Source organism: Anguilla anguilla, chromosome 17 (genome assembly GCF_013347855.1).
Source record: "Anguilla anguilla isolate fAngAng1 chromosome 17, fAngAng1.pri, whole genome shotgun sequence".
Taxonomy (NCBI): domain Eukaryota; kingdom Metazoa; phylum Chordata; class Actinopteri; order Anguilliformes; family Anguillidae; genus Anguilla; species Anguilla anguilla.
This window is the reverse complement of record NC_049217.1, coordinates 22,195,635-22,218,772: the sequence shown is the minus strand read 5'-3', so window position 1 is coordinate 22,218,772 and position 23,138 is coordinate 22,195,635. Positions and strand designations below refer to the sequence as shown.

The 23,138-nt window shown below is 46.7% G+C and overlaps 2 protein-coding genes and 1 long non-coding RNA gene across 13 annotated transcripts in view; 1 reads left to right on the top strand and 2 right to left on the bottom strand.

Annotated features, from left to right (window-relative positions):
- Window positions 1-238: 238 nt before the first annotated feature.
- Window positions 239-13,571, bottom strand: LOC118216027 (centriolar coiled-coil protein of 110 kDa-like). 6 transcript variants are annotated; one of them, XM_035397026.1, is made up of 15 exons: window positions 12,992-13,571; window positions 11,392-11,563; window positions 9,738-9,866; window positions 8,034-9,225; window positions 7,689-7,810; window positions 6,870-7,143; window positions 6,597-6,709; window positions 6,266-6,382; window positions 4,754-4,858; window positions 4,301-4,417; window positions 3,795-3,871; window positions 3,485-3,550; window positions 3,273-3,332; window positions 2,962-2,992; window positions 239-2,043 (listed from the first exon to the last, which is right to left on the bottom strand). In XM_035397026.1, the coding sequence occupies exons 2-15, from the start codon at window positions 11,533-11,535 to the stop codon at window positions 2,005-2,007; spliced, it is 2,586 nt and encodes an 861-aa protein (XP_035252917.1). In that variant the 5' UTR covers window positions 11,536-11,563; window positions 12,992-13,571; the 3' UTR covers window positions 239-2,004. The 6 variants fall into 6 exon arrangements, with proteins under 6 accessions (XP_035252917.1, XP_035252914.1, XP_035252912.1 ...); XM_035397023.1 differs by lacking the exon at window positions 12,992-13,571 and adding exons at window positions 11,785-12,121; window positions 12,672-12,965 and having other exon boundaries at window positions 239-2,992; XM_035397021.1 differs by having other exon boundaries at window positions 239-2,992.
- Window positions 13,572-13,857: 286 nt separating this feature from the next.
- Window positions 13,858-15,337, bottom strand: LOC118216026. Of its 2 annotated transcripts, none has more exons than XR_004762957.1 (5): window positions 15,135-15,337; window positions 14,888-14,923; window positions 14,657-14,809; window positions 14,398-14,534; window positions 13,858-14,241 (listed from the first exon to the last, which is right to left on the bottom strand). It is a non-coding gene; the product is annotated as an uncharacterized LOC118216026 (long non-coding RNA). The 2 variants fall into 2 exon arrangements; XR_004762958.1 differs by having other exon boundaries at window positions 14,413-14,534.
- Window positions 15,338-16,459: 1,122 nt separating this feature from the next.
- Window positions 16,460-23,138, top strand: part of LOC118216769 (SUN domain-containing protein 1-like) — a 41,299-nt gene continuing 34,620 nt past the window's right edge. For 3 of the 5 annotated variants that reach the window (XM_035398237.1, XM_035398236.1, XM_035398234.1), the window contains exons 1-2: window positions 19,701-20,183; window positions 22,477-22,571. In XM_035398237.1, coding sequence (XP_035254128.1) covers window positions 22,489-22,571 — 83 coding nt within the window. In that variant the 5' untranslated portion in view covers window positions 19,701-20,183; window positions 22,477-22,488. Of the gene's footprint in view, window positions 16,734-19,700; window positions 20,184-22,476; window positions 22,572-23,138 lie in introns of those variants that run through there. The other 2 variants (XM_035398235.1, XM_035398238.1) reach the window with 2 other exon arrangements.

Below are 23,138 nucleotides of genomic sequence, written 5' to 3'. Positions count from 1 at the left end.
GTTCCCTATTTAGACCTCAGTGTGCCCTTTTAATCTGTCAAGACATTATCATCAAACACATCAGTGGATGGTGGAAATGAAAAAAATATATTTAAAATATTTATTACATTTTATTAATATGCATGTGAAATATATTCATACATGAATATCATCATCCTGTGGTGCATTCAGTGAAGTGTAAAAACACCTTGTCTTGGATTATTTTGAACCCTCCTCAAATCAACACAGGAGCTGAGACTTGGTTTATTAAATTTTTATTATGGCTAGCATTATTATCATCAATATTTTTATAAACATGCATAGAAACAGGGATATGTAGGAACTGTATAAAATCACAATAAAAACTCAACATCAACACATGGGCATGGTTAACATAACAAATAAAACAGATTAAATAAACATTTAAAAAAGATAAATAAATAAATAAAACGTTCCAACAGCAGTAGAAGGCCGTATCGGTTGTGTCTGACCCCACTCTGTTCTGTCTACAGCGGCACAGTGTGGTCGGAACCTCTTCACCGTTTAGTAGGAACCTACTGCCATTCCAGACTCAACCACCAGGTGGTGCCAGAGGTATTCGGTGAAACGTACGGTGGTACAACTGACGAGGTATTTTTTTTTAAATTTTCAGCAAACTGTTTCCCCAAAGCTGTCAGCTGGAACTGCAAACATCAGTTCAAAATGTTCAAATGCCCGAGCAACCCAGGCTGAGCAAAAGACATCTTGGGGAAACCTAAGCCTTTGCTAAAAAAAAAAAAAGTGTTTTTACAGTTTTTATTTTTAAAGTGCAAAACTAAAATTTTAAAAAAGCGCCACACAATTTCAAGAGATTACTGTGCATACTCTAGGTTTAGTTCACTAGACTTTATTTCCTACCATATTCAATTTTGCCACAAATAACTATTTTTGGCCTCAAACGGAATAAAACATTCATATATGCAGACACCACAGTAGGCTGAAAGGCAGGAGATGTCTTGCTCAGTACATTTTTCAATAAAACTACCAACACAAATCCTCTACCACGAAGCACCTCTAAACTACATCTGGTCATGTGACTAAGAACCCAGACCCCAGTCGGTAAGGCCTTTTCACCTTGGACTACGAAAGGCTACTTGGTGCCGGAGATGAGCAGGAAGACGAGACGATGTGTTGGGGTGAAGAGGCAGGGGAAGGCTAGCCAATATGGGACACGCAGAAGCAGAAAGGTGTGTGTGCCTGTATACGTGTGTGTGTATGTGTCTGTCTGTCTGGCAAATGCATATGGCTCTTGAAAAGTGCAGGGACTCACACAGTCCCTGTGTCTAAGAGGTGTCAGCAGGTATCTGGGAGGAGTCCGCGTGTCTGTCCGTGTCTCAGGGAGAAGCCTGCTTGCCTGGTGTCAGTGTGCCTGGTAGTTATCTGTGTATAGACGTCTATGCATCTAGCAGGTGTAAAATTGTCTGTGTGTCTGGCAGAACCCTCTGAAGCCCTGTAACTGTCACATGGGCTAATGGTTCTCTGGCATGACCACATCTCGGTTCTACATTGGGCTAGTCCTATCGCCTGGGCTGTAGTCCCTACATCACAGAGACACGCCTCCATTTGAACGATCTCTATTGGCTGAGAACAAAAATGGAACAGACTCAACCACGTCTTGGCAAGGTAACAGTTTGCAGAGTGGGAGCTAAACTAACCCAGTGTAAAATGTTTGTCATTGACTGTAACATACAGGTGGTGGACGAAAAGCAGGAACGCGGTGGTACACTGGTTTTGAGTCGGGGACTCTGGTGGTTCCATAATGCTGAGGGGGGCACATCTTGGCATGGTTTGGGGGGCACTCATTCGAGAGCAATCATTAGGTAGAGGCCAATCATTACTGAAAGGTACTAAGTGATTGTCTTCACCCCATGCAATAGAACATTTCTTTCCATCTTTCTCATTTTCTTTCTTGCAGACGGGGTGTTTTTCACCCGGTGGTCAGACGAGCGCGACGCTGAAATTATCCGTGTGTCACGCCCTTCCGTGTCACCTGATCCGCATCCAATCGAGCATTCGCGGTCTGCTCTGGAAAAAAAAAACGCTGAGTCGGCGTTTTCTGCTTCCATCCGCTAAGTGAGACTCGATTGATTTCCACGGCGCCGAGCTTCAGCTGAGTTCCAGACGCTGGCAGACCCTACGCTGAGGCTCACCCAGACTGCACTGCTTTCAGACGGTGGCACCGCACCCTCTGAAGAGCATTAAAGGCATACTTCACTTTCCGTGGGCTGTTTGGATACTATTTCAGTGTTGGCGTATGTTCTTAATTGAAGCCCAGCCAGTTTTTGTTTGCGATGAAGGATTTTTTAGAAACTGAAATGAAACTGCCTCAATACCAGCCATCGTGAAGCCAGCAGCTCATTAGAAACTTCTGTATCTGAAATCTAAAATATCTGAAGTATATAAAATATCATTCATTGTGCACAAAAACTGTCTGTGCCAACTGAAAACACTAAAACAAAAAAAAAACAAAACATCTGAAAGTGAACTATGACTTTAACATTGATGTTTGTTTTTTTGTTCACTACCTGTACTTAATGCATGTTATACTGTAGTAATAACAGTCCGATGAAGGACGATCATCATCCTCACAGATGTTTTGTAAGGTAGTGTGTGCTGGACAGACTCATCTAGCGCCCCCTAATGGGGAGACTTGGCAGGAGATGCATGTGGTGAGTGGTGGGGGGGTGGTAGGTAGGATTTTGGGAAGGGGGTTGCAGGTGTATGGGGGGAGGGGCTTCAGAAGGGGATGTTATGCATACAGGTGGGAGGGATGTTGGCTTGGGGGACATGGAGGTTTGGGAAATTTTAAAGGGGGGGATTGATGAGGTGGGAACAGGGAGGGGGGTGGGAGGTTAGGGGTGGGGGTGAATTTGTTTTGTTGGCTGAGGGATATCACCACTACCCCAGTGAGTGCTGCTTCCTTAGGGTGTCAGAATGCTTTACCCTCTCCTCTGGGGTCTTCCTGTACAGACTCCTGTCAGAGGGAAAGGAGGGAGGGGGGAGGATATTTGAATACATGAATACATCATTAATACAGTTTCATTAAAATCATTGACCAAAATTCTTCATTTGTTGTGATGTTTATTTATCTTCATTTGAGGGACCTTCAAACTGTATAACCCATCCTGCATTACACCTCCAACACACGTTTTTATTTTTCATTCTTTGTTCAGCGTCTGCAATATGTATGGCTGAAGCACAGGGTTAATGAATAAATGTTCACTGAAAGACAGGAATAATTTTGAAGAGCGCACCCTTGCCGGAGGAGCTGGCCCGGGACGGGAGCGTTCTGTCCCTGGCTGGGCTGCAGGACCCTGGGGGGGAGAGACTGGCTGTGAGGGGGGTAGGGGGGGTAGGGGGTTTGAGGGGCCGGCTTTAGAGAGAGACTAGGGGCTTGCACAGCCTATCTGGTTACCAAGGGCAACCTGTTGTTGTTAGGGGGCAGAGGGGGGGTGCATGCACTTGCCTGTTGGTGGGGGGGCTCTTTGGCTTCTGTTGCACCCTCTTGGCGTGCCCGGGGCTTCCAACCACTCTGAAGGGAAGCAGCAAACGGACACAGTCAGGAAACCGCCCCCTGGTGTGCATTCGAACCAGCATCACCGCAGAGCGCTGTGAGGCGATCTGTTCAGCCTCCTCGCGTTTCACGCCCGACGCTCACGCGATCAGCGCCCGAGGTCACGGCGGGATCGCGTCTCCGATCGTCCGTACGCGGCGGCGGCGCTGCCGCAACGACCCAGCGTCCCCCTCCCTCACGACCCAGCCTCCCCCTCCCTCACCTCTGCTTCTTCCTGTCCAGGGACTTCTGGGTAGCGGCCGACAGGGTGACCCTGTCCCTGGGGCTCTTGGCTTTCTCCTTCGGAACAGGAAATGACAAGCGAGCGTTAACCGAAACATTCAAGCAGTGACTCGAGGCTTCCTCAGTTCAATCCATACCCATAAGCTGGGACAGTAACCACAGGCTCAGTTAGATGGGTCATTAAGGAGGTCAAACGAACATTTTGACCTGAACAACAGCACAACCCAGAAGCTGAAATGTTATGCATGTGAGTATTATGATTATTAATTAAAATAATCACAATTATTGCTATTATTCTATTTACTATTTATTAAAACTGTATTATTATGATGATTAATTCTGTAATAGGACTGCTACATATTAATAATTATAATAATAATAATAATAATAATAATACCCCAAGGCCAGAATTTTAAGCCCTGCACTGCATTATATCCTACCGGACCTAGTGATTGGCTGACTGGATGAGAGCGCCGCCCACTTTACCATCTCTCTGAGCTTCCTCTCCATACGCAGCTCTCTGTCCTGTAGCAGCAGTCCCAGGCGCTCCTGGAGGGGCATCTCGAAAAAGATGTCGTGCACGTCGAACAGCGCGGCCCGCAGCTGGTGGGTGGGGGGTGGGGGGGCACAGATAGCGGTTAGAGTCCGGGGTGCGTTACTGACAGAACCAGTGCCCAAAACCTCTGCTGTATAGGTATGCGTTGCTGTGTCTGAATGTGTCAATACCAGTGTGTCAATGCATTTCAGTGTATTGATGCCAGTGAGTCTTAGTGCATAATTTCATGTTAGTACATTAATGTACAGGTTGTAGGTTATGGTCAGTGTGGACAGTGCGTTAGTGACAGCGCGTCAGTGCGTTAGTGACAGCGCGTCAGTGTGTTAGTGACAGCGCGTCAGTGCGTTAGTAACACCGTGTTAGCGAGGTGCTCTGTGCAGTACCTGGGCTCTGACCCTCTCCTGCAGGGACAGGTCCTGTGCAGAGACTGAGCCGCCTCTCCTCAGGGGAGCTTCAGAGCGGAACGAGCGGATGAACTCCTGCGTGTCCTGAGAAAGCACAGAAACATGACACCACCGTCACTACTGAGGACCCCACATACCCTACAGTCTAACCCTAACCCTAACCACCGTCACTACTGAGGACCCCACACACCCTAACCCTAACCCTAACCCTAACCCTGAGAAAGCACATAAACATGACACCACCGTCACTACTGAGGACCCCACACACCCTAACCCTAACCCTAACCCTAACCCTAACCACCATCACTACTGAGGACCCCACATACCCTAACCCTAACCCTAACCCTGAGAAAGCACATAAACATGACACCACCATCACTACTGAGGACCCCACACACCCTAACCCTAACCCTAACCACCATCACTACTGAGGACCCCACACACCCTAACCCTAACCCTAACCCTAACCACCATCACTACTGAGGACCCCACACCCTAACCCTAACCCTAACCCTAACCACCATCACTACTGAGGACCCCACACACCCTAACCCTAACCCTAACCCTAACCACCGTCACTACTGAGGACCCCACACACCCTAACCCTAACCCTAACCACCATCACTACTGAGGACCACACAGCCTACAGTCTAACCCTAACCCTAACCCTACTGTGGGCTGTGTATCTCAGTGAACTCTCTCACCATCGCTACTGAGGACCCCACACCACACACCCTACAGTCTAACCCTAACCCTAACCCTACTGTGGGCTGTGTATCTCAGTGAACTCTCTCACCATCACTACTGAGGACCCCACACCACACACCCTACAGTCTAACCCTACTGTGGGCTGTGTATCTCAGTGAACTCTCTCACCATCACTACTGAGGACCCCACACCACACCACACACCCTACAGTCTAACCCTAACCCTAACCACCATCACTACTGAGGACCCCACACACCCTAACCCTAACCCTAACCCTAACCACCATCACTACTGAGGACCCCACACCACACACCCTACAGTCTAACCCTACTGTGGGCTGTGTATCTCAGTGAACTCTCTCACCATCACTACTGAGGACCCCACACCACACCACGCACCCTACAGTCTAACCCTACTGTGGGCTGTGTATCTCAGTGAACTCTCTCACCATCACTACTGAGGACCCCACACCACACACCCTACAGTCTAACCCTACTGTGGGCTGTGTATCTCAGTGAACTCTCTCACCATCACTACTGAGGACCCCACACCACACACCCTACAGCCTAACCCTACTGTGGGCTGTGTATCTCAGTGAACTCTCTCACCATCACTACTGAGGACCCCACACCACACCACACACCCTACAGCCCAACCCTACTGTGGGCTGTGTATCTCAGTGAACTCTCTCAGCATACCGCAGCCTGTCTGATTTGCTGTTCCGTGCTCCACGCTGTAACCCCTTCCTCTCCTGTCCTGATCCCCCCCCCCCGTGTGTCTCACCTGCACAGTCTGGCGCAGGTGTTTCACTTTCTCCGTCTGCAGCAGCCGGCGGGTCAGGAAACCGCGGGCGAGGGCGCTTAAGCGACACAGCGCCCCCTGCAGCTCGGGAGTCAGCACCTGGAGGGGGAGAGAGAGGTAAACACAAATGCACACACACACACACAGACAAAAAAGGTGCTCACAAGTCAGAAGACACACACAAATATACATACAGCATGTACATACTTACACAGCTAGCAAATTCATGCAGACACACATGCAGGTGTACACACACTCTTGCACGAAACACACACGCACGCAAGCACACACACAGGTGTCGCCGCTCACACACCAGGCTCTGCCTGCCTCGTGCCTTGCTGACCCCCCAGGAGGGCCCCCACAGGTAGACGGGGGGCTGAGCAGCAGGAGGGGGGGCGCCGGGGCTGAGTGCGGAAGTGAAGCCTGCTGGGAACAGGGAGGGACATCTTTATGACTCTAATCATGGAGGTGCAGCCAGTACACTGGTCTTTGCTTCTGCAGTGGGTGTGTCAGTACTGCGCGACACTGCGGGGGCAGTTTGGATTGGTGTGTTGGCGGTGATGTCACGAGCAGAGAATCGGGTTACCCATGTTGCGTACGGGCCCGGGTGACCTCTCTGCAGGGCTGAGGGTGGGGCCAGTCAGGTTTAGGGCGGGGCCAGCAGGGCTGAGGGCAGGGCCTGCAGGACTGGGGGCAGAGCCAGCCAGGTTTAGGGCGGGGCCAGCGGGGCTGAGGGCAGGGCCTGCCATGTTTAGGGCGGGGCATCCATCCCTCTGGGCCTCCCAGTCGGGCCCCAGGTCCCCAGCAGAAGCCCTCGTGGCCCCCTGGTCTCTCAGTCTCCTCTCCCGCTCCTCTAGCTCCTACAGACAGGTGACCAGCAGACACTCAGAGAACCGCTACGTCTCACAAGATTCAGAGATATTGCATTACATTTCATAACCGCCATTTCACAGACGCTCTTAGCCAGAGCGATTTCACATTCACATTTTCACAGAGTATCCATTTACAGAGCTGGATGTATACTGAAGCAATTCAGGTCAAGTACCTGGTTGAAGGGCACAATGGCAGTGTCTTAGCTGGGAATCAACCTTTAGGTTGCCATCCCAGTTCCCAACCAATTATACTACACTGTTAGATATGAAGTCTAACGGAACTGAGCCTGTTAACGTTTCATTTCTGAGCTGCTTCTCTCTCTCTGCAGTCCACCAGCTGGGCTGCGCAGACGTCTGCCTTCACACGCAGTCGGTGCCAGCGGACTGCAGGCGGCCAATCGACCGGAGGAGTCTCCTGCTCTCCTGCGCTGAGAGTGGCCCGCTGACTGTGCCCCTCCCTCCCGGGTGAGACTGCAGCCAATCACGGCCCGTTTCAGTGCCTGTATTTAAGAGCTGCGCTCGCATGTCCTGACCTGCTGGAGGTGCCGTTGCTCCTTCTCTTGTTCGGCGATGAGGAGGGACAGCTGCAGGGCGTGTTCCTCCTCCAGCCTCCTCCGCATGTCCTCCAGGGCATGGACCTCCCACTGCGCCTCCCCTGTAATACACACACACACGCACACACACACACACACACACACACACACACTGTAATCTACTGACTCACAAATATATATACCGTCAGAATGGTGATGCAGACACATTGTAGATTACTCAGATACAGACACACACATATACACGTACATGCACATACAAACAGTAACTTACTGAATTTACTGACACACACTGTTTGGTGCACTGGAACTGCATCACACACTCACCGGTCTGATTGGCCGGCTGCTCCGGGGGTGTGGTCAGGAGGTCCAGAGTGAGCCGTGGCTCGGCGCCCAGGCTGCGTTTGACGAGGCTGGGCGAGTGTGCGGGCGAGGGGGAGCGTGCGGGGGCCACCTGGGGGCGCAGCAGCGCCGGGACGGGGCTCTCCAGGTCGTACGACTGGCCGAGGGGCGCGGGGGGGGAGCGACGGCACGGCGGGCGCCAGGGGACCCCGCCCATGAAGCGCGGGACTCTCTCCTGGCTGCGGTCCACGGCGGGGTGCGGCTGGCTGTCCAGCGTTTGGGAGCGCCTGCGGAACCCCGCCGGTCCGCCCGCCTCGCCGCCCGCGCCCGCTCCAGAATGGCTGCCGCGCCGCTCGCCGGCTCCAGGGGGCAGCAGTGAGTCGGCGAGCGATGGGTGGTTTGGCGGTGACCTATCATTTGAGGGCGTGGCGGTCCCCGCGGGCCCCCATCCTGCCAGCGCGCCCCTCTCCTGCTCCGCCGCGTACACGGGGAAGGAGATGAAGATGTTGCCGGCGGAAACGGGGCGGGGCCTGCGGCGGTGGGGGCGGGGACTCATGCTGGGCTCCGGGCTGGGGAGCTGGGCGTAAGGCCCCGCGAGGCCCAACAGGGGACTGGGGGAGGCGCTCGGGTCCAGGCCAGGGTGGGCGTGGGCGTGGGCGTGGTCTGGGGAGGGGCTGGGCTGCCCCCCGCCGCTCTCGTTCTCCTTATCGAAGAGGCTCTCTCTCAGCACGTTGGTGGGCGTGGCCGTGGGCGTGGTCTTGCAGCTGCCCCGGGACCCCAGCCAGCCCGGTTCCCTCTCCATGCACTCCCGGGACCTCTTGAGCAGGCTCTGCATCCTCGCGCCCCCCTCCTCTCCCTCCTCGTCCTGCTCTTCCCCCGCTTCCCCTCTCATCCCGTTCTGGAACACGGGGGTCACCTTCTCTTGGGCTACGCCCCCGTTAGTGCCACATGGAGCGACGTCAACCCCCCTTCCACACCGGGGAGGCAGGGTAAAACCATTTGGGAACTCTGGTTTTGGAGAGCCGTGTGTAGGCGGGGTCTGGGGCTGCTCCTCCTCCTCTGGCACCCCCCTTCCACACCGGGGAGGCAGGATAAAACCATTTGGGAACTCTGGTTTTGGAGAGCCGTGTGTAGGCGGGGTCTGGGGCTGCTCCTCCTCCTCTGGCACCTGACGCACCTGGTGGTCGGAGAGAGGGGGAGGGGCTTCGGTCATCAACTCATAACCTCACCTGATGTAACTCATGAAGTCAGTGAAACACATCTTGGAAGTACCGTGTGTGAAATGAAGATGACGGTCAGTCTGCTCTGAATGTATCTGAGAGATTCTGTGTGCCCTCTGGTTAATTCTGAGCCCTTAACTTACCTATGTGTAGTTCTACATTCTGTCCATTTCAGTAGGATTCAGAATAAGAGCATTCACACATGCTTCCTTGTCCCAGTAGCTTTGCTTCCGTTCAGCAGATTGAGGATTCAGATAAGAACTGTGTAGGCTACAGTGGTGCATTCTGGGATACATCGTTGGAATGCTGTTTTCTTACTCAGCAGAACACTGGGCTACAGTTCCCACGTCCCTGCTGGTCAGGAACACAGATGTGGGTGAGTAGTTATTGTTATTGTGTGTGTGTGTGTGCGTGTGTGTGGCCACTGACTCACCTGTGTGTGTTGTAATGTGCAGTTTCACTGACTCACCTGTACACCATCCAGAATGTTCTGAACCTGGGTCAGTAGTCTCTCCTTGCGCAAACTCTGTCTCTCAGCATCCAGCTGCGTAGCCCTCTGTCTGTACCTCACCATCTCCCTGCGCTGCTCATCGCTTAGCTGAGAACACACACACGCACGCACACACACGCACACACACAGTAGCATCTGTTTACACAAAGTTTACATCTGAATGTTTTGCAAATGTTAAGCAAATTTCCGAAAAAAAATTCAATGCAAATTAGTGTGTTTCTTTAAACTACTGTTATGTGAATAGTCTGAAGAGGGTGCAAGGAGAAACCAGCCAGTCAGTCAGCCAGCCAGTCAGTCAGTCAGTCAGCCAGTCAGCCAGACAGTCAGACAGCCAGCCAGCCAGTCAGTCAGCCAGTCAGCCAGCCAGCCAGTCAGCCAGACAGTCAGACAGCCAGCCAGCCAGTCAGTCAGCCAGCCAGCCAGCCAGCCAGCCAGCCAAACAGCCAGACAGTCACTCACTCCATCAGTGAGCAGGACTGCTGGTTCCTATGAGAACCCAACTGCCCACACACACACCTTCTCATGAAGTCCCCCACATACGTGCTCTTTGCTCTCACGCTGAATAAACACGCTGACACAAACACATACATCCCCGGCACCAGCGGACACACACACACGTCTTCATTCACCCCACCGCCCTCAGTAAACTCAAGTCACAAACCGTCAGCGCAAGACGAGCCCACCTGACACCAACAGGCCCTGCGGCCGCTGTCAGTTGGGACCCTAATGGAACTGGCGCCAGCTCTTGGTTGCCTAAACGTTCCTGTGTGCACTTAAGCGAGTCGCCCTGGAGAACAGCATCCGCTAAAAGCCTCAGTGTGACGCAGTGCTGCCGTTCTCCTCCAGGATTCACCCAAAGACCACGCGGGCATTGGCCCGCTCGTTATAAATTCAAGTGACTTAGCATTTCAGAAAACGCATTTTGGATAATGTCCTGAAACTGGCCCGGTTTTCTCACAGCTGTCCATTTAACTGTCTCTTGCCTTGTTTCCGTTTAAGGGCTGGTGCGAGCCGACGGACAGTTTGCTATGTTGGGGGTGAGTTCTGACTTCTGTTTCTGTAATGTTACAATCTCCATACACACACACACACACAGATACCAGTAATGTTACTTATGGTGCTCATATTACTTTCATAATTTCAATATATTCAGAAATTAATAAAACTAACTAAAACAATACACTTCGGTACTGCAAAGGTAAATACACACACCCTGACTACATGGCAAAAAGCCAAAAATCCCTTTATTTAAGATTCATTAAAATATTGGTTCTGTGAAGTTAATTGCATTGAAAAGATATCTAATGTGCTGTCAGCAGATCTACTAGACTGTGATACCTGGGTCAGCTGGTGTTGAGTAGAGTATAGCACTGAGATTGGATAGACTGAACGGATAGACTGTGTGTGTGCGTGTGTGTGTGTGCGACTTACTACTGTTGCCTTAAACCCCACTGGTACATTTTAGTTGGTTGCCATGAACCTGCAGATTTGTATTTGTATAGATTGTATTACCCACAAAGGGGTCACTAACAAACAAGTAGATTGCACATACAGAGGTGCGCAATTTGAGCATGCCCAGCATGACCATGAACTGCCCCAGAGGTCTCCTTACCACAGGTGACAGCAGGGCCCTTCCATGAAACTGGATGAGGGAGAGCGCCCTCTGCTGGCCGGAGGCCTCGCAGCTACTCTTCCTCTTCCCCTGTGTCTGTAGCCGGGCCAGGCTGCTGAAGCAGAACTCCTCGTAGCTCTCCATTTCTCTTCAGACCCCCCTGCCAGACACCCTGCCAGCACACAATGCACAACAAAGACCTTTTATATTGCACAACCGTTTAAAACCAGGACATTGTTCTCGTAACAGCTCACAGAAAAATGAGTACTGGAGAGGAAGTCTGCCAACAGAGCAGCTGTCAGTGGGGCAATGATAGGTGTGTGCTTATCACCCTCGCAGATTGTCAAGCCCTGAGCAACTGAAAGAGCTAGACAAACAGATCACTGTCCTTACCATTGTCCTTCTGTGATTGCGTCAGTCTCTAGAGGGAAGGTGGGCAATTCCTTCTTGTCTTGAGTATTTGTTTATTTATTAATTGAATTGCTTATTTGTTTGTAATTGTTTATTTCCTCACTCCTCATTATTTTTGCTGGTGGTGGTAGTTCAGAATGAGAAGAGAGCTTCGCTCTTTTTCCCCTCACAGGCATGATGTCATCCCCCTTTGTTGTTGCTCTCCCTTGTCGTAGAACCCTGACAACAGCGGCCCCACGTGCGTCAGGACGCGTTCCAGGTGTATAACAGAGTGGAAAGGGACGTTGAGCGGCCAGTGTGCTGAGCTGACCATACGTCTCTAAAGTATGGTGCCACGAAAGACAAAAGAGCAAGTACTACAACGTCATTATATGCGACCATGCTTTGAATAAACGCCCCATTCCGTTTTTGTTAACAATAAGCACAATCATGTTGGTCTCACTATTCGTCACGATAAGCATCATGTCGTTATCATCATGCAGCAGCGATATCATTGTTATCGCCCCTCGTTTCCAGAAATTTCCCCCCACTATTTGAGGGATGAGGCAATATTCCAGTCATTAGCTACCTTCAAATATCTCTAGCGTCGTGGCCGCGACATCTCATGGCTGGCTAGTTAGCGAACCACAACATCTGTAAAACATTTGCTTTTAGTAGTATTGGTGGATAGCTAAACATACATTATTAGACAGTTTTCCAGCCAACCTAAAAATACTTATCAATGTATGCTCTTGCAATCAATGTCGTTAATTCCGTGACAGCGGTATAACTACCTAATAATGTTTCAGATACTGCAATTCTGATAGTATTCGACATCCTTAATTCTTGTACAGCATTTCTAGCTAGACCACCTAAATACTGGTAGTTACCTGGCTGGTTAGTTACCAGGATAATCCGCGACTAGGTACCAGTACAGCTTCACTGGGTCACAGATTTTCATTGCTCCAAAATTCCCGGTTCGCACTTCGCCAGAATAACTATAGTAGTTCCCTAGCTACCAAGCGTTTTCTGCGTATCGGTTTAGCTGTCATTGTGATGACAATAATCTAAATATGTTTATAATTATAATTAATAGTCAACGTCAGTGAAAAGATGACATGTTTTAACTGCTGGTTAGCTAACGTTACTTGATGCTGGGCGTTTCACACATAACGCTATGAATCCATGGCAAGTCAAGCCCTCGCCTTACCTCAGTTATGTGTGGCATCCACTTCCCCGCTATGTCAGCGTTTCGCTCTTCTGTCCGATGTGACCGGATATTCAAGCCTGATATTTCTGCAACTAGGATGGTATGTTCCATATACTTTAAAATATTAAATCGCTTCAAGTTGCTAGCCAGCAAGATATTTGCTAGATCTCGCCTCATACAGTACGGTGATCTCCGCCATTTTCAGGCAGCAACAGCGCCTCCTAGCAACCACAGTGCTAGGTACACAGTACGTCCTCAAGCGAATTGATTTAGGGTGGCAAATATTTAATTACCTTTGTAGATAGCTAAGGGTCAAGATTACTGTACTTGCATCTCGCCAATGCTGTAGCAACCCGACGTTACGGAAATGCAGGCTTATCTGTACCGCGGTCACATTTTCATGAAGACTTCAGAAAACAAAGACAAATGTTCTCCCACTCAAAACCTTTGGTCCTTAAGTCATCTTGTAAAACCGGACCAGGCAGTGAAAGAAAAATGTATCATAGGCTATTTAGGTGCTGGAAGAAACGGTCTTAATTTACAAGAAAATATTTTAGTATTTAACTCTATGTTAATTTATGTAGGCCTAGGCTCTATAATTTCAGAATTACACAGCAACGAGGCATCAAACCGAATAACTAGGCTCCACTGGGGTTAACCAGGACTAAAAACTAACTTCCTTCTTGAATTATTATTTTAAGGAAATATGATTGAAAACAAACTAGTTCTCTACCTTACTGAAACTCGTAGCCTGTGATATAGGCTAAAAGCATTGGGCTATATATACATATGGGGACTTTTATTCCTTTGTCATTGTAGCCTACCTCAAAATACCCAATCAGAAGACAAATCACTCCAAACAAAAATGCACTTCAAACCATTTACTGTAAGAATGTAACCTAGTACAGCCACTAGGTATCGCTGTTTCAATGTACATGAATACAGCAATCGCGTCAGCCAATTCCCGTATAACGTCTTAATAAATAATATAGGCCTAGTTCATTATTAAACCGATCAAAACCGTTACATTTATGTATGTCTGTGTTTTTACAGATAAACTGCTGTTAGTACTCAGATGTATTGATCAGGTATATATTCCTTCCATCAGCGCTTGGCCATATTTTTTTTTACAGTTCGTCCTTTAAAGGCATCTTCGTAATGTTGGTATGGACAGGCCGCGGAACGCGCAAATTCACACTGTTATGCTGCATCAGTGCTTCGATGTCACTGTCCGTGAAGGAATTCTTGTTCTGCCATTGGAGAATGAACATAGAATAGTCTATTAATGTTTATTTGGTGAGACAAAAATGCACATGCATATACTTGCATAATTGGTATATTTAAATATGAATACAGACTTTTTAACATTGACTTTTTCTGAATAACGTTCCACTTTTATGATTTACTTCTTGTTGGCCCACCTGGTCGGCGTGTCTTTTCACTCCGACACAAGCCAAAGAATTTTCGTAGCACAAAAGAATGTCCAAGCGTTCGGATTCTCTGCGGCGCAGCAGTGCATCACGGAATTCTTCACCGTAGACATCTGTAAATCATATCCGAGTGTTTTAAACATTAGAGTATATGTATGCCGTAGATCGTAGGCCTGTATGAATTATATGATAATTTAATCCTACAATATGGGGTCTTGGAAAGAGCAGGTTTTACCCAACAGGTGCTTGCAGGCTGTCCTCAGCTGGTCAGCTGGAAGATGAGCACGTCTTTGAAAGGATACATTTTCACAAATGACGTCATCGATCAGCTTCTCAACAAGCTGTGGTCTGGATCCCAAAGACAGTTTCCTCTCAATAGCTTCCATTTCTGTGAGGAAAAACGTCATGTTATAGGCCTATTTATGACTGTGGTGATGTGGAAGCACAGACAGAAGAACAACCATACCTTGTGTCGTGGCCAAGCAACTCTCACAATATGCATCTGTCAAGAAAAACTGAAATGAGTTAACACTGACGACGAATATTCTACACATTTCCTTACAGCCTCCCGAGGTTGATCGCGTTGTAGCCTAGATGACAGGCCTGGCTTACCCGCTGTAAAATAGATAGGCCTATTGGGTTGTACATATCGCAAACAGGTAGCGCCCTTTCTTGGACTGGTAAGAAAGTATACAAAAAAACAGGCTACTTACAACGGTCTACTCCGCGAGGCAGTTGTACAGAGGTCCCAAATGAGCATATGATGGAAACCAAGATTGTTACTTTCCCGAAATTAATCATTTTCTCTTTTAGTGTTTACAACGGCAGGCGTTTGTGTTCTGAAATGTCGCAATTTCTTTTGAGAACTGGTAGCTTTGTTTCGAAAAGTGCACGGCCGCACTAAAAAAAAAGTATGGCACGCCCTGGAAACCAGATCACATGATGACAGGTAGCCAACAATGCAAAACAATGTAGACAGGATTGCAGTCATTCCACCTGGCAGATTTGGTCCTGATTTGTTTTTCATGTCATTTTTTCATTGCAGTTTGGCTATTTTGTTTGTTGTGTTGCCCCTTTACAGATATGTATATTATTAATAGGCCTGCACTACTATGCCCAGATTTGTGACCTCTGTCCTATAATTTTAGGCGTGACTTCATTTTTTTTTTTTTAATTTCATTTATTAATTTTTTGCACTTAGTGACTTTCCTTGAATATTTTCCCTCTCTGGGGAATTACTGCATTTCGATTCCCGATCTCTGCAGGCAACTTGTGTTTCCATTGTAACTCGCCCTGCATAATGGAGCCTGCAAAATAGGTTACAAGCAAAGTAAATTGTATAATTGTATCAGTGTAATAATAATAATAATAATAATACGTATTATTATTATTATTATTATTATTATTATTATTATTATTCGTAGTAGTATTAGCCTATATATACGACATTATTCCAACACTCAAAACAACACACGTTTCTTTTTCACTATTATCAATAATTCCTTTTGTTAAGATAGCATACACGTTAGATAGAATGTCAAACACTGTGTCCTGGAGAGAAATTAACCATATTTGTGGTGGTGAAAATTATCTTTGACGTTTCAGCAGGCCAGCTCCCCCTGGCAGGCTACATTAGACTCATTGGCAAGGGGTCCGCTGGTCCTCTCGGGATCCTTGAAGGTACTGGAGGGGTCCCTAGCTTGATATGTAATGGATATATATTTTAAATATTTCAAAATATAAAACCTTTTTTAAAAAAAAAATATATAACTCCTTTTAACTTCTGATGGGGGTTCCACAGATGCCTTAGAGCCTGTGTGGTCTCTCGGTCAGAAAAAGTTAGAAACCCCAGGTTCAGACTGTTGCTACTACTGTACTGTAGGATTGCTAACAGGAAGTTGGTTATTAGGGCATTGGACAGTACTCCCAGGGACAGTACTTCCCCAACAAAAGGTTTCCGGTTTAGTGACGTCAATAACGGGCGCTCCATGTCTTGCCAAAAATAAAGCGAGAAGTACAGTGGGTTGGGCCAAAGTAGCGGGCAACTTTGGAAAAACCGTGAAGTTCCAACCCTTCACGTGAGGTTAATTTCGGTTGCGACAGGCGAATAAAATTTATTGTACCAAATATACCAAGTTATGGTTCTTACTTGCTTACTCGTAAAAGAGTCGTATTTATATTCTCGGAAAATCAATCAGGAGGGAAAAGTGGACTCCGTTTTTCCTTATAAAAGTTAGCCTACTTATACTTTCGTGGGCGCTTTCCTTCTTACAGATTCTTATACATCCCAAGTCGTCTGGATTTTACGCACGGTAGGTTTTTGGCCAATTGTACTTTATTTGCTAAAAGGCTTAGCTGCATCTCAACGCTGAAAATGTCACAACTAAAGTGACATTCTTGCTAGTTTGCTAGCCGACGGTATTTTAACGGAGAGAACCAGTTTAGCCATTAGGCATTGACAGCTGTAATGCTTGCGGACGTTGGCTAAAAGTTTTATGAAGTAGGCTACAGAACGCGCAATCCTGGCAAGTAGTTAGTTTATAGGCTGCACACCATGTGCATCGCCCTTACTAGTGAAGCTGTGTAAGCAACGTGCCTCTGTTTAAGTTGGCAGCGTGTTAATTCTGTCATTCACGTACATTGTGAATTGAATGGCAAAAAAGGGAAGCAATGTTTCCTTCTATTTTCAACTACTGTTTCTCGAAATGTATTTTGTTTAGTTAGCCTACCTAGAAAATATGCTTCCCATTTTATGTACCTACACATATCCACATGCATCGGTAATGGGTTTCAGTTTTGATTTGTTGAGTGCAAGCATAGTTATTTATTAAATTGCTTCTTATTGAAACTGTTGCTTCAAATGGTTTCATTTCTCTCTCCCCGAATCACTAGTTAATTCACATTTCCCGGGAGCCCTCCCACTCGGGTCTTCCATTGGCTGTGGAGCTTGCCATTACAAAAACGCAGCGTTACAATTGGTAGGATAGTGTGAAAATCCCTGCCTGTGCAGTCAATCTGAATTTAATGTGTGGCAGCAGGTGGCGTAGTTGCTTTATTTTGGTAAATCCAAAATCCGTCGACGATTTAGTGGGAAGTAACGAGGCCTGTGTTGTCAGGAGATCATTTGGTTGGCCGTGTAGCGTTACAGTGACAGAAGACTAGCTGGAGCTGTGCTTCCTGGAGTGATATGCTACAAATGGTGTTTTGAACCCTGGTACTGGTGGAATATCATAGTAGTTGTTTTGGGGGATATTTGGGGAATAGCTTGTTTAATTAAAAAGGTGTCCTCATTTAAGTTTTTTGGTTGTTTTGCTCGATACTCTTTGCTACCTTGCAAATAAGTTGAAAGTAACACTGAACTTGTTAATTCAGGAGCTTTGGGTAAAAAAAAAAACTGATCAACTTTGTGTCTGTGATTGACTGTGGGGATGTACTGTATTTGCATGCTGCCTGCAGGGTGGCACGCAGGCTTGATTAATTGCATCACACTTCCCTTTGTTTTTTTAATTTATTTATTCAGGTTTATTTATTTTTATTTTTATTACGTATTCCATATTTCATTTTTCTTGTTACATCTTACATATTTTTTATTACATATTCAGTCATTGTCACTCACAAATCTTTGAACCTTACACAAATATGTTGACTGGTCTTCCTTAAGCTTCCTGTAGAAAGCACCATTGCTAGCCTATATTCCTGTATATAAAGCCGTTCTGGGTAGACTGCCTCTATAGCTTATTTAAGTGGCCTTCTGCCTTTAATGAATGCTATTCCAAATTATGGCCTTCTCAGTGGGTTCTTTTTAAACTTCCTACAGAGATCTCCAAATTTGGGAAAATCACATTTTCTTACTTGGCATCATAGACTTGGAATAACATTCAAATTTAACTTAAATTTTAAATGTTTATTCATTTGAATGAGTTTATTACTCTTGTGTATAGCACTTTTTGTAAATGATTTAACTAAGCCTCAAAGGACTTCCTGGTTGAATAAAGGTTACATTTGTGAGATATTCCTAGCAATCGAATGTAGTCTGTAAATATGTAAACAACGGTCAGAAAAAATAATTACTATACTATAGGCTAATATGGCCTATGTCTATTTTCCAATTGGCCATCACATTAGTCAAATTATACAGTGAACAAGTAGCATTATACAAGTTTCTAGTGTACATGCAGAAAACAAAAACACTGCATTCTCTATCGGGAAATGATAAAATGTGGCTGGATGGAATCATCCACAGACAAAGAAGTTTTTGTGTGTCATTATAATATTTGTGACTGACCAGGAACTTGTGAACTTAGCTCTTGTGTTTAAAAACAAGGACAGTAAAGCAAAAACACCAAAATAGTTGATGTTTCTTTGGTTGATGTGTATTCCTAATTATGGTTAAAATTTTGTCCACAGTCAGGCCTAGCTGTTTTATGCAGTACTGTAGGCATGATCACTTCGGATTTGCATTAACATATACACAGTAAAATGTTGTAACACATAAAAAGGTGTTAAATCAACTCTTACAAAGCACATATGATATGGTCCCTATTTGACTCATATGTATTATGTAAGAGTTGAATTAACACTATTTACCGTGTAGACAATCTTAAAGTCAGTTTTCTGATGGATGAGTATTATATTATGGCACAGATTTATTGGCATTTCCTAATTATTGTTGTCCTCCCTCGCCATGGTAATCGTTAAATCAGATTTATGGCTGACCTTCCCTGTTGTGCCGTGCTGCCCCTTTGTTGCAGGGGTAACACAGCGAAGCGAAGGGCAAACTCTTGCGCACTTTCGCTCCGACTCCGCACTTGAGCGTGGTGCGTAACAGGAGCCGCCTCTCGGTTATAAATGACTCGTATGATTGGAGTAAACAGCTGCGCGGTCAACAGAAATACGAAAGCTACATGGTGTCGCGGACAACGGTTGAGATTGCATCAATTTAACTTGCATAATGAATAAAACACGCGCAGTAAATAAGTTATTTAGCAAACTTCTCACTGTTTGCAAATGTGCGTGCGATGCATTCTGTCGTATGAAAAATGCTGATGAATTGGTATATACTTACTAATTCGATTAGCGTTTTAAGAGCGGATTGAATGTTACAAAATCGTTTCTTTTTGGGGAAAACTTGGCCAAATATCATATTGGTGTAAGGAGAGATTGAGTCACGAAGACCATCACGCGTCTTTCCAACAAAAACAGTTCTCTTCCATTGGAGGAGGAGGGGTTATACAACTATTGGAGGGGGGGTTCAAACCTATTTTAAAATATGATATGTAGCCTACCCTGCTACTGTAGGGTGGCTATATGCTGCTCTTTTTTCGTAGCGCATACATTTTGCAGTTGGGTCATTCTCCTAAGAAGTTCCAATTGTTGGGGTGGGATGCAGTATTTTGCTTTCCTCCAATAGATTCAAAGTGTGCTCCCTGACTGACAATAGCGAGTCTACGAGTGGGAGGAACAACTCGGCGGCGATCCTTCTGGCTTTGTTACGTCTGGGAAGCCATTTTGGAATTCTGTTACTAGTGGCTGAGAATTACACATTGACAACTTGTGAAGTTTTTACCTCTGCTCTCTCGGAAATAACATTTACGGAGGCCGTTCGGGGTTCGGATCATTGGGCCCACCCCCTCTGCGCCGTTCCGCGACTGTTTGTAGTGATGCGGCGAGAAGTTTGCGCATCTTCCTTGGCTGTGTTATTCTTGTACGACTGGATTATTCTCAGAAGAATATAAGACAAATGGACTCGCGGCACAACACGGGCAAGTGAAAGCAACTTGTGATATTGACAGGATTTATTTTTGAGGGAATACATGCGTGTAGTGTATCGTTTAGGATTATTTTCTTGGTTCAGTGCGTTTTTCTAAATGTTGCTTTGCTCCGTTCTTCAGAAGTCAATGTTGACAGCGGACGGAACCATGGGCCTGAGCTTTAATGTAATACAAGTGCTCTGGTTATGAATTTCACTCATCTTTATTCGAAACAAATCGGAGTTATTCCGGATTTCGCCATGCGTTAATGAGTGGACATTATGATCCTACATCGAGAATTATGAATATACATGTGGCCTAACGCACAAACGCTAATCGTAATGTGTTGACGGGTGAATACACGGTTGAAGTGTTGCAGCCTAAATTTAGCAACCAGCAAGCAGACTGTGACCTGCGGTTAGCCGTTTTGGTATTACCGTTCGCAGGTATCAATATTTCTGCGTGCAGCCGAGTCGTGTGAATGAACACGACAACACCAAACAGCCGTAATCTGGCATCTGACAGATAAACCTGGCGAAATCGGACTAGACCTTAATGTAATCTGTTTGATACGTTTCAATACTATACAAGCGTCACACTTTGTTCTGAAAGAAGGAGTCAGTGAAAGATTATCTAAAACGTACAATTCGTCCGATAAGTGACTTAAATGTGTCGACGGCGTGTGTGTTTTGCCTTATGTTACTGTGTGAGCGCGCCTGCAGGAGTCTGAGAGCGAGTGTGAGCTTCCCGTTATAGTTCAGCCTGTCTCTCCCGTGTTTTAAGTTCATTAGACTGTGGTGGGATTAGAGAGACCTAAGCAAGGTAATACCACGTGCAAAAGGAATAGTGTGGTTAACAATGGAGGTGTTCGTATAAAGGTCTTTAAAAGCAGGCCTTTGAAATAAGGCTTTGTTGCGGCTCAAGCCGTAAATTACTTAGGACATGTTTGGAAATGCCAACTTCCAGAATCTGATACGTCTTCGTGAGGTGAGGCAGCAAGAGTAATCATAAATTGGTGAGCATTGTGGAATTATTTATATTTGGTTTAAAATGGTTTCCCCCCAAACTGCAAAGTGCAGCGCGTACTGCGTTATGATGGCCAGCAACCATGGATTCAAAAATGACACAGCTCCAGTGCAGATTTAATCTTCCAACATTTGATGTTCTCATTGTGTGCCCATGGCTTAATTCTGTAACATCTTTCAGCCTGGAAGGTTTTGGGACTAGGGTTAGGTTTGGTCTGGTCAAAGATTATTGGCCTCCAGGTTACGTGAAGAGTACGGTCAGTGGATTTTGGGCAAGTCGACTTTATGTCTCATCTGTGACCCTCTTCCCCCCGTGTGGTGATTTTGTCCTCCGGTGGAGCTGACAGGGACTGCTGCAGCTCCCCCGTTAGTTGCTAGTTGTTGGTTGATCTCCTTTGGAAGCAGATTGATGAAGGATTTCAGCTCCCAGTAAGTCCTGCTTTTTCAGGGGCGGAAGGCAAACTGTGAAACATTAAGATCTCTGAAAGGGAGTGTTTTTTTTTACGTTGGCAGTGCCATTGCTGCTGGCATGGAGATTGCGTTGCATAACAGTGGGCCTGTATCTGCTGGTGCTATGGCATGCACTAGCTTTAAACAGGTTTTACGTGCAGGCCTCTCTGCTCCTCAGGGTTCGAGCCCTTGTGTAGGCTTGCTTTTACACCAGCATTCTTCTTGGAGCAGACGGCAGTGTACGGGAGATGGGTACAGCTGTGTGTGTGTATGGTGAGTGTGTGTGAGCGTGCGTGTGTGAATGCGTGCGTGCGTGCGTGTGTGTGTGAGAGCCCCATGGTTTGCATTGGAAACTCCATTCTGGTGTGTGACCGTACTGGCAGGCTCCCGGATTCCCAGGCACAGTCTCTTCCCAGTGTGCACCTGTGCTGCTGTAGTGGGGGCTGGTATTCCACACCTGCTGCTGGTGCAGCTTTCTGCTTTCTGGGAGCACAGATGAGGTTCTACAGCGCTGTGTTGGGCAAGGAGAAGCTAGTCGCTAAGACTTCTGTAGAACAAAGGGGCCAGTGATTCACAGCATGTACATGGTACAGCGGCTTCTGATTCCTGATGTCTTCCTGACGGGTGCTGAGAGACAGGCTGAACAATAATGTCTGTGTGCGTGTGCATGTGTGTGTGCGTGTGCGTGGGTGTGTGTACGTGCGTGCGTGCGTGTGTGTGTGTGAATATGAGTGTGTGTGAGTGTGCATGCAAGCGGTACGGAGAGTTCCGGGCTAAAGCTTTGCTCCTCCCCCCTCCCCTCCCCTCCTCCAATGCCTCGGCTCTAACAGTCTGATTGAAGAATGACCATGGATTACTCCCGCCTGCACACGTACACCCCCCCGCAGTGTGCTCCGGAGAACACTGGCTACACCTACTCCCTCAGGTGAGCACAAAGTACCCACCCCCCCCACCCTGCGCACCTGGTATTCCCCCTAATCATGTCTGTGGATCATCTTATTTTTTAGTCCCATTTTACTTGTATAGAATACTCTATTGTCCATTCTCTTCTATTCAGATATTACATAACACAGTACTTTATTTTCCATTCTATTTGATTCAAATGTAATCAAAAGAATACTTTATTGTCTATTCTATTATATAAACAATTAATAGAATATTTTATTGTCCCCTTTTTTTCTGTGGAAATAGAATAATTTATTGTCCATTAAGTACAGCATAAAATGGAAAATTTCATCACCTCAGTGGTAAACACTGGGAGCATCACCTGGACAAAGGGAGCATGCACTGATCAAATCAGCATCCTTGATAATGGACCAGCCAGAGGTTAGACGTGCGGATGTAGCTGACTGCGACCAGGAGATGTTGCGTGAAGGACTTTATGGCTGCGTGATGATTGATGTTGTCATTTTTATTAATTTTTTTCTCTCAAATTGAACCGTACTCTGTTTTATTGGGTCATGCTCTGCCTTCGTCTCTTCAGTCCTGGTTC

Excerpts from the sequence above, each read along its gene's own strand:
- LOC118216027 (XM_035397021.1), bottom strand. The coding sequence starts at position 11,535 with ATGGAGAGCTACGAGGAGTTCTGCTTCAGCAGCCTGGCCCGGCTACAG. Across the intron at positions 6,383-6,596 it reads CACGAGGCAGGCAGAGCCTG|GTGCTGACTCCCGAGCTGCA; the intron begins GTGTGTGAGCGG and ends CTCCCCCTCCAG. Across the intron at positions 3,872-4,300 it reads AGAGGAAGCTCAGAGAGATG|GAGAAAGCCAAGAGCCCCAG; the intron begins GTAAAGTGGGCG and ends CCTGTTCCGAAG.